At 53.5% G+C, this 10,165-nt stretch overlaps 1 protein-coding gene across 2 annotated transcripts in view; it reads left to right on the top strand.

Annotated features, from left to right (window-relative positions):
* The first annotated feature begins 5,046 nt into the window (after positions 1 to 5,046).
* ADAMTS14 (ADAM metallopeptidase with thrombospondin type 1 motif 14) overlaps positions 5,047 to 10,165 on the top strand; it is an 88,098-nt gene continuing 82,979 nt past the window's right edge. For both annotated transcript variants that reach the window (XM_017854666.1, XM_017854665.1), the window contains exons 1-2: positions 5,047 to 5,445; positions 7,186 to 7,625. In XM_017854666.1, coding sequence (XP_017710155.1) covers positions 5,364 to 5,445; positions 7,186 to 7,625 — 522 coding nt within the window. In that variant the 5' untranslated portion in view covers positions 5,047 to 5,363. The remainder of the gene's footprint in view (positions 5,446 to 7,185; positions 7,626 to 10,165) is intronic.

The raw sequence follows: 10,165 nt of genomic DNA, 5'->3' as shown, positions 1-10,165 counted from the left end.
TGCCTGGAAGCCTGGGAGCTAGAATCTGACTTGGGTTTGAATATGGCTCTGATATTTACCAGCTATGAGCGCCGTGAGCACTGGGGAAGCTGCCCAGTGGCAGAGCCTTGGACTCCTCTTCTGCAAGTGGGGATGAGGATGTTGACCTTGCAAAGTTGCTGCAGGAGTGGAGGTAAATGTATAAAGGGGCTGGCCAACAAATATTAGCTATGATGGTTGTTTTTGTTATTTTTAATATCTTTTCAAGGCTTGGCAACTCAGAAAGGCAACTCGTCTCCTGCATCCTTGCCTGACTGTGGAGCCTGGTGATCTTCGCTGATGGTCACTCAGAACTTCCAAGCATGTGTCTCAAGTTTTCCCCTGGAATGATTATTCTGGGAAATGCTTGACTTGCCAAATTTTCCATGAACTGTTCTTTCTCTAACTTCTGTTCATTTGATTACTAATTTAACTAATATTTATTAAGGGCCTCCTATGTGCCCAACACAGGGTAGCCACTGGAGATACAATGAGGAGAGAACCCCAAATGTGGTCCCTGTTCCCTGTGAAGCTCACAGTCTGGGGGAAGCAGATGTTAATCTGTGAATCACAGAGAATCAGGAGAAACTCAACAGTGAAAACTGCTGTGCAGGGGCCCAGAGAGGGTACAAAAGCAGGCGGATTTGACCTGGTTGGGAGGCCAGGACAGGTTTGAGGAAGAGAGAACTAAAAGGATGATGTCTAAGGGTAGCAGGGGTTGACTAGGGGAAGAGAGAGGGTTGGGCATTCGGGGCAGAGAGAACAGCCTGTTGTGCAAAGGTGCCTGCAAGGAGCTAGGCTGGAGGGCGGTGGAGGTATTATTCAGTGTACGTGACCTCAGTGACTTTTCACCCCATCTTAACTCTGCTTATCTTTAGAAAACAGGACATCTGAGGTCAGAAGTTCCCCCTCATGACTAAGCAGCTAAGACTGGTGGGATCCAAGATGACAGTTCACTTGACCTCTGAAGAACCTCTAGCTTCATTATAATCTAATGTCCAGGCTAAATGACACTCTTACCAGCATGATGACAGTTGATAATCACCATGCCAATGGCTGGAAGAAACCATGAAAGGACAAAAAGGAAGGTGGCAACTCTGGTTCCCAGAAGTTCTCCGCCCATTCCCAGAAAGGACATGAATATTCCTCCCCTTGTTTTCAATGCAAAACGTCTTCATTAAAGATGCCCTATATCTGTGACTTTCCAGCACTCACAAGCTGAGCAGTTGATTTGTGAGCCAAGCTCCCACTTCTCGATTCCATGGCCATTAAATAAAGCCTGCACTGCTTGATGCTCACTCTCAGTTTTGCATACTGACTTTGCGGCACAGAACAGAGAATAATACCTCATTTTTTTTTTTTTGAGAGGACCAGCTTTGTCAGTAACAGAGGCAGGAAGGTGGGCACAGTGAGTCTGATCTTTGTTCCAAGAGGAACAGAGCCTTTGGAGGTTTAATAGCAGAGAGGGCCACGTGATGTCTCAAACATCTCTGGGTGTAGTTGGAGGAGAGATTCCGGGGCCCAGAGAGGAGTGGGGATATCTGTTAGGACAAACCTACAGCAGTGTCCAGAGAAGGGCTGCTGGTGGCCTGCTGGGAGAGGGGGTTGCATTTGAAATAGAAAGAAGTTACTGTATTTGGAATATCCTTTGGAGTCGACTCCGCAGGACTTAGAAGGGATTGATGTGGTGGGTGAGAGAGGTGACTAGGGTGGTCCGGCTGTCTGACTTCCTAACTGGCTATCCAGGGTGGATGGTGATGGCTTTCACTGGGCTAGGGTGGAACTCCTCTTCTCCAGAGCATTTCAGAGCCCTGCTGGTCACTTGTCACACCATGGGCTAGAAGACAAGGTCCTTCCTCCTGTGTTTCAGGATCCTCCTCTCCTCCAGGTATGGATAAAACAGGTAAACACTTAGCACAGCAGCTGGTTTTCAACAAATGATAGCTGCCTGCTGGACCCCCTGCCTCTGGGTCACTCTCGCAGAGCTTTTGGCCTCTTGCTGCAGAGACCTGTCACAAGCTGACACTCTCACTTCCTTGTGGGGGCATCTGGGACTCCCGCTGAGGTGGGGATATTTTGTCTCAACCTTGAACCTCCTCATCTTTGTCTTGCAAGATGGAGCAAGAGAGGAAGAGAGCTGGTGCTCAACAGAGGTTGTGCTTTTACAGGCAAGAGAGCAGGTGCCTTGGATCTGAAACCAGGGGAACTGGCCCTCCTCTAAACTAGCTGTGTGACCAGAAGCAAGTCTCTTTTCCTCTCCAGACCTCAGTTTACCTAACTATAAAGTGGGGTGGGGCACAGGACTGGAGACTGCCTCCAAACCCTTCTATCTCCAAATCTCTGCGTTTTTGTTTATGCTCAAAGGAACGTGGGTGGAGGCGGGGACCACCTTCCTCCTCAGGGTCAAATCCTGGGCCGTTGCCCAAGCCCCAGCCCACTCATTCCATCTGTTTCAAACTCTTGCCACAGTCACCTTTTGGGGATAGACATCTCCACTTTGTCTTTCTGACCTACCTGTCACAGGAGCCTTCCATGGGCTCTAGCTAGTCCAGCCTTTTCTCCTCCTGCCTGGGAGGTTCACGGCAGGCTGCCCCCTCCTGCCCATGCTCGTACCATTCCCAACCAGGAACATTGCTTCCTCTCTGTCTCCCTTGTGGAATCCTCAGCTTGATCCACGGCAGTGAAATCTCCCTCTGAGCTCCTCCTTCCCAGAGTCCCCAGAGTCCCTGGGGTCCCCACTGGTGACCTTGCATGTTCATCTAGAGCACATTTCTCTACCTTTTCCTTACCTGGTTTTCAGACTTTCTCTTGCTCATATCAGGTTTCTCAATTGGTTGCTGGCTCCCTGCAGCCAACACAGACTTTCTGCATCCCTCTCCCCCAGGGCCTTAGACTGAAAGTGTTGTGTTAGGTGTTGGGAGACACACCCAAGCCATTCTCTCCTGTGCGAAGACTCAAGGAACACACTGGAAAACCCGGACCTTGACTTCCTAGGAGGATTCCCAGCTTACACCTGGGGATTTCTTTCTTTGGCCCCGTTCAACTCCAAATCTGGGGCCACCTTGCCCTCTCCCCACCTTCTGGCCCAGACTCTGAGGTATGCTCCCATGTCCCCTTTTCCTAACAAAGCCTTCCTCAGTGGAAGAGAGCTTGGACACACAATACTTGCCAATAAAAGCAACCATTGTAGCCCCAGGGAAGGGGGTGGGGGTAAAGAAACAGGGAGAGGTTTTGCTCTCTGCTTGCCAAGGCTGGCTCCAGGGAAGGCCGCAGCCCACGGCTGGTGAGGCGGGCTGCTGGGGCCCCAGCTGTGACCTGCCCCTCTTGACTTGCTCTCCTTGAGGCAGGAAGAAGGGGGTGGAATGGAGCTGGGACCCCTGAGTTTTCTAGGGGAGTCTCTCTGAGATGGCCCCACAGCAGAAAAGGGGCAATCCTTATTCCATGACTTTTTCCTTCTGTCCCACAGGGTCCCCACTCTGCAGCTTGGAAAACTGAGACCCTGAGAAGGGAAGCCATTTTATCCTGAGATCATTTGGTGGGCTTGCGTTTGCAGAGGGCCAGAGCTGTGAAGCTCCAACCTGGTCTTCTCCCAGCCTCTCCTCTCTCTCTCTTTTCTTTCTCTCTTTTTTCTATCTCTCTCTCTCTTTTCTCTCTCTCTCTCTCTCACACACACACACCCTCTAACTTTCTTGCTCTGTCAATCCTCACACACAGAATCCTGTCTGGACCTTGACTTTGCATGTCTTTTTTTTTTTTTGAGACAGAGTATTGCTCTGTCACCCAGGTTGGGGTACAGTGGTGTGATCTCAGCTCACTGCAGCCTCAACCTCTCAGGCTCAAGCAATCCTTCCACTTCAGCCTCCTAAAGTGTTGGGACTGCAGGCCTGAGCCACTGCACCCAGCCAACACACATCTTAAAAGACCAGAAGAGGAGAAAGAGGAACTCTATTCTTCCCGAATTTAATAAAGATCAATTTGGTTGTGGCATTTCCAAATAACTGGATGCTCTGATGTAGCTTGGAATGCTTGGAATATAATATACTTTAGCTTTCTGAACCTGCTTCTTAAATGCACCAGTCCTCCAAAACCTTGGCATCATTTTCCAAGATTCTTTATTCCATGGTTATTACAAAAAAAATCTCCTTTCCACAACTCCCATCCCTGGATTGCTTGAAATATAGTTTATTTGCAAGTTATTAGTTACATATTTACAGAGTAAAGCAAGAGCATGGATCTTCTGTTGCGTTGTTTGTACTGACTCCTGACCTGGTCTCAACACCATTGCAAGACCAGCATCAAGCACTCATCTCTGACTCTTGGTTCTTTCCACCTTGGGATGCCGCAGTTGCTACTGAAGTCAGGGATGGAAGTGAAGGACAGTTATCACTTACTGAGCATCTATTATGTGCTATAGTTAACACCCATTTCACAGATGAGGCAACTGAGGTTCAGAGCTAGGATTTCAATCAGGGCTGTCTGACTCTGAAGCCAGGGTTCTCTCCTCACAGACTCAGCCCTGCTCTTGGCGAGGACCACAGGTCAGTCGTGCACCCTGGCCTGGTGTCTGGAAAATGGGTAGATCCAAGGGGTCGATGGTTAGTGAGGCCATCAAGACCATGGTGAAAGAAAGAGGGAGTCTCCCTCCACCGGGAGGCTCACTGTCCACCACACCTCCAAATGCAGCCAGACATCCCTTTAGCCTCCTGGATCTGGAACAGAAACAGAGAGCAGGCCCTGCGGCCAAGAAAGGGGGCGGAGCAGCCATAGAAAACGGATTCGGGCCACCACTCCGGGAGCCCAGGCGTCTGAGGGGACAATCGCTCCGTGCGCCAGGAGCCCCTGCTCTGGCTCTGCGTGGCACTTCCGATCCCCGGCCACAGGCAGCTGCACTCCCCAGCCGCGCGCCCCGCCTCCGGGCGCCCGGCGCCCCAGCTCCGACCCGCGCCCGGCGCCCGCCCCGCCGGTGTGCCACCCCCGGCCGCCGCCGCCCCCTCGCCCCGGCTCCCGTGGAGTCCGGAGCGTCACTAGGCGCGGGCGGGCTTGACCGACCACCCGCCGGCAGTTGGCACCGGGGGGCGCTGGCACGTCCAGCGGCTTCCGGCTCTCCAGCCTGCAGCCTCGCGCGGCCGGAGCCAGCGGTCCAGGCGGCCGGTGCCGCCGCAGGGGAACCCGGGACCGGGGAGGCAGGCTGCATAGGCGGGGAAGGCCCGGCAAGCGGCGCGGCGGCGGGGAAGCCGGCCGTGCTCCGACCAGCCCGGGGCGCACCCTAGCCTCCGCCCCTCGCCGCCCTCAGCCTGGGACTTCGGGCTCGGGCCCTTGCCCAGCCCGCTTCTCAGCGCGGCCACATGGCTCCACTCCGCGCGCTGCTGTCCTGCCTGCTGTCTTTGCACTGTGCGCGCTGCGCCGCCGCGGGTAGCCGGACCCCAGGTGCGTGCGGGTTGGGCGCTCGGGGGCCCGTGGGGTCCGGGGTGCTCGCGGTCAGGGTGGCCCAAGGTTGCTCCAGTTACCCGGTCAGGGTTCCCGCGGGTGGGAGGCAGTGTGCACACTCTGGGCTGATTTGCTGTCTTTCTTCCCCTGTGCCACAGCACTGTCCAGTCATTTCTCTCCATTTCTAGTGCTAGAAGTAGGCAGAGAGCCCAGGAGAGAATTTGGGAGCATCGAGTCTCTTCTTAGGAGCAGCGTATCTGTCTCTTTGTCTCTCTGTGTTTCTTCTTTCCCCCCTTTCCCAATTTGTTTCTCTGTCCTGTGTGTCTTTCTCGTTCAGTGTCTTCTCTGTTTCCAACTTGTGTGAGCATGGTTGCAAGGTGTGTGTGTGTGTGTGTGTGTGTGTGTGTGTGTGTGTGTGTGAGAGAGAGAGAGAGAGAGAGAGAGAGAGAGAGAGAGAGACTGTTACATACCCAGAATAAGGCTAACAGGTGATTGCCTCCTACTGCAGAGCATGCAGGGCAGTCATGCTCCTGCACAGAAACACACATTCTTCCACTGCCCCCAACCTAGCATTGTCAAACGCTGTGGACACAGGCCTCTTGCCTACAGACCAGACACACTCCACTCCTGCCCTGCAGCATGGGGTACCCTCCTGGTGGCTCTGAACATGGGGAGAAGTCTCCGGTCATTTCCAGGCAGGGTGCCTCCTTTTCTGTGAGCCTTGTTCATGTGCCAGAGTGGGTCCCCTCTTGCAGCAGTCTTGGGGGTCCTCTGCTATAATGGGGATGAAACTAGAACTGTGGGCATGGGGGATTTTCAGGAAACACCACTTTCTATGTTTTATCAGTGACGTGAACTGGGGAGACGAGAGGTAGAGCTGTGTGGAAATGAAAATTCCTCCCAAACTCGCATTCATGAATCACCAGGCCTGGAAGCCAGGGAGCTGTCATTCCTGCCCAGCCTGGCTGGGCTCAAGGAGAGCTGTGTGAGGATGGGCCTGCTGGCATGTGGCCTGGAGCATGGGGCCATGACCTCACAGTTAATTCAGCCCAAGTGGGCAGGTCATCCCCTGTATATCCTTTTATTTTTGAAGATCTATATTTACCCAGTTTGGGGCTCGGCCATACAGAAATCTCAGCGGCCCCTGTCCTGCTTTAAAAAGTTTTCTTTCTAACCTTGGAAAAATAGAGAACTGGGCATTCCCTCCGTCCCCTCTGCAGCCCCACCTTCTCTTTGACACGCGCCCACGGTCCCCTGGGTTTCTAGGTGTGTTTGTTTTGCCAGCTGCGTTCTTGGAAGCTTGGGGAGGAGGGCCCTACCCCAGCCTGGGGTGGTGACTTCAGCACGCTGCGGAGTTTGGGCAGATCTGCCCTTCCCTTTATTTGCCCTGTTGGCTTTTGGGGAATTTTAGTCCTTTTCTGGGCAGAGCCCAAGGTTGGAAGTCTTGTCGCTAGTGACCAGGCTCTGTCTGGTATCATTTGCTTTCTTCTGCTAAGTTTAAAAAGGACCTGGGGGCTACAGGGAGTGATATTTCCACAAAGTACCTGAACACCCTTCATCCAAGTGTAGGAATCCTGGAGCTCAGGAAGCAATGGATGGAAAATGGGTGAACTCGGGCTGATGGGGCCACCTAAGGGTGACACTCAGGTTTCCTATCCCTCTCTGCCCTAGTGGGATTTCCGACTTCTCCTTACCTCTGCACTGACTGCATTGAAGTGACTCTTTGTTTACCTCCGACAGAGCTGCACCTCTCTGGAAAGCTCAGTGACTATGGTGTGACAGTGCCCTGCAGCACAGACTTTCGGGGACGCTTCCTCTCCCATGTGGTGTCTGGCCCAGCAGCAGCCTCTGCAGAGAGCATGGTAGCGGACACGCCACCCACACTACCACGACACTCCAGTCACCTCCGGGTGGCTCGCAGCCCTCTGCACCCAGGAGGGACCCTGTGGCATGGCAGGGCGGGGCGCCACTCCCTCTACTTCAATGTCACTGTTTTCGGGAAGGAACTGCACCTGCGCCTGTGGCCCAATCGGAGGTTGGTAGTGCCAGGAGCCTCAGTGGAGTGGCAGGAGGATTTTCGGGAGCTGTTCCGGCAGCCCTTACGGCAGGAGTGTGTGTACACTGGAGGTGTTACTGGAATGCCTGGGGCAGCTGTTGCCATCAGCAACTGTGACGGATTGGTAAGGGATGAGACTTTCATTAAGTTGCATCCTCCCCCTCCCGTGCCGTGCTCACGTGGTTTTGAGATTGCTATGGGCATGTTTTGCAGTCTGGGCCAAGGCAGGGGTGGTGCTGCCTTCCTCAGGGAGTGCTGCCTGCCCCCGCGGGCCACTAGGTTCACGCTCTGCCAGGTGTGAAGTGGCTGAGTTGGGATGGTGCCTTTATCATACCCTCCCCATGGCTTTTTCACCCGTCACCCTCCATGGACCCCCCTGGATCACAAGCTGTCTGGCTGGTATCTCTGAGTGTAGAGAAACACTGGGGTGAGGAAGCCAGGCTCTGGAGTCTGACTGCTGGGGTTGGAATTGTGGCTGAGCCGCTGCCTAGCTGCGAGGATTTGGATGAGTTAACCTCTCTGTGGTTCTTTCCCTTATTTATTTTGCACATATTTACTGTTCTAGGTGCTGGGGGTACGGTGGTGCCTGAGGCAGACATGGCTTCTGCTCTCCTGGAGCTGACCCGCGAGTGTTAAGAATGTGGCCCGCCTAACTGGGCAGTGCACTGGGGACTGCCCCTGCCTGGCTCATGGTGCGGGCACAGTTAGTGGCTGCTATTATGTCCTATAACATTGTGATGTCATGTCCTTCCTCTTCTCCTCCCTGTCTCTCCTCCCAGAGCCAGCCTGCTCTTTCCTGGCTACTCTGCGTGGCCCCTCTCCTAGGACCCTCACTGCTTCTACACTGCTTCCAGAGTCTGGGGGCACCTCTGCTAGTTGGCTCCACATTGCAAACCAGAAAGCCATGGGGTGGGCTGTCTTTCTTGCCCCCACTTGGGGCTGCCTCTCGTTCCCCTCGCTGCTCCTCCTCAGTGTGCAGGCCCTTGTGAGCTGGCACAGAAGCCTCAGGGTCCTGTTCGGCGGCTCTTCCCTGCCCCAGAGACACCAGATGTGAGCTGATGGGTCTCGGAAAGAGGCCTTCTTGCTTCTCTGCCCTCCAGCTTTGAGACCGAGAACATTTGAGATGGGGAGGGCTTGTGGGTTCCTTCCTCACTGACAGGGCGGGGAGCATTTTCACCACCGTCCCACGTGTAGGAGAAGTCTTACCTGCTGATTTCGTGGCTGCCTCTGTCTAAACCAGCGCTTTCCACCTTTTATCATGATGTACCCCTAAATGTTTTAGACATTTCCCCCCTAATCATCAGTCCCCCTCAGGATGAGGTGGGTATTTTTGTTGTTGTTGTTGTTTGTTTTGTTTTTGTAGAGGTGGATTTTCACTATGTTGCCCAGGCTGGAGTGCAGTGGCTATTCACAGGCACAAACACAAGGTACTGCAGACTTGAACTCCTGGCCTCCAGCCATCCTCCTGCCTCCGCATCCCAGGAGCTGGGGCTATAGGTGCATGTCACTGTGCCTGGCTTTCCTCATGCAATTTTAATACCACAGATATACTGAAGATCTGTTTATACACTGTGTATCTATCTGGGCTTTATATGTTTTTGCCTTCCCCAGAATCAATTTTCACCCCATTGAAGGTGATAGCGCCCTCATGGAGAGGGCTTATCTACATGGTAGTTGGTTTTCATAGTTGAGCATGCGGTAGAATCACCTGAGCACCTTGTCAGGGGTGCAGAATCTGCCTCTCGGGGGAGGGACCAGGATCTGATTGACACCAAACTCTGCAGGTGAACTGATGCAAAAGTTCCTGAGAATGGACTTTGAGAAAGCAGATTGTCAGGGCAGCTGGGGGAGCCTATGGCCTTGTCAGGTGTCCAGGCTAAGCCTCCGCTGCCAGCCCACTTTGGCTCTGTGGCTCTGTGCCACAGGGGTCCTTGGTCACTCCACTGGCTAGAGCTATGCCATGGCCACAAGTTTTGGTTGAGAATCCCAAGTGATGTCAGGAATCATCCAGGGATACAATATCCATGCAGATAGAGAGAAAGTGCTGTTGCAAGCCAGCAGCTGAACTGAATTAGATGGTGAATTCCTTCTAAAGTCATCACACAGGTAGGCTGTAAGTTCCTCAGTGACAGGGCTAGGGCTCCTGCTTCTCTGACTGCCCTCCTGAAGTGAGGCACAGAGGAGATGCTTAATATATGCTGAGAACCTAAACTAAGGATGACAGTCACCGACAATAAGTGACTCCCCACCCCCTTTGCATCCTGAAAACCTCCCTTGTCATTGAACCAGCTCAGCAGCCTGTTGACAAGTAGTGACTGACCGCTAGGTGCCACAGGGATCAGGGCCATGAAGGGCTCTGAGCTAGCACTCCTGAAGCACGAACACATGGCTCCATGGTGTAGCGTATATGGTGACAAGTCGTCATGCTCTGGTTTTGGGGGCTGGCAGATGGTGGAGGTGGGGCCTGGGGCTGGACATTCCTCAGAGGGTGTTGCTGATTTTTGGTGGCCTCTGAGTAAATGTTCTCCTTAGCTGTGTGACCTTGGGCAAGTCACCCCCATTTCTGAGCTTTACTCTTCTCATTTGTCCAAAGAGGGGCTATGCTTGATGTTCCCTGGAAGATGGGATCGATTCTGTGCGGCATTTGCTGAAGCGGGATCGGGT

Source organism: Rhinopithecus bieti, unplaced genomic scaffold (assembly GCF_001698545.2).
Source record: "Rhinopithecus bieti isolate Rb0 unplaced genomic scaffold, ASM169854v2 scaffold_36008, whole genome shotgun sequence".
Taxonomy (NCBI): domain Eukaryota; kingdom Metazoa; phylum Chordata; class Mammalia; order Primates; family Cercopithecidae; genus Rhinopithecus; species Rhinopithecus bieti.
This window is presented reverse-complemented; position numbering and strand designations above follow the sequence as displayed.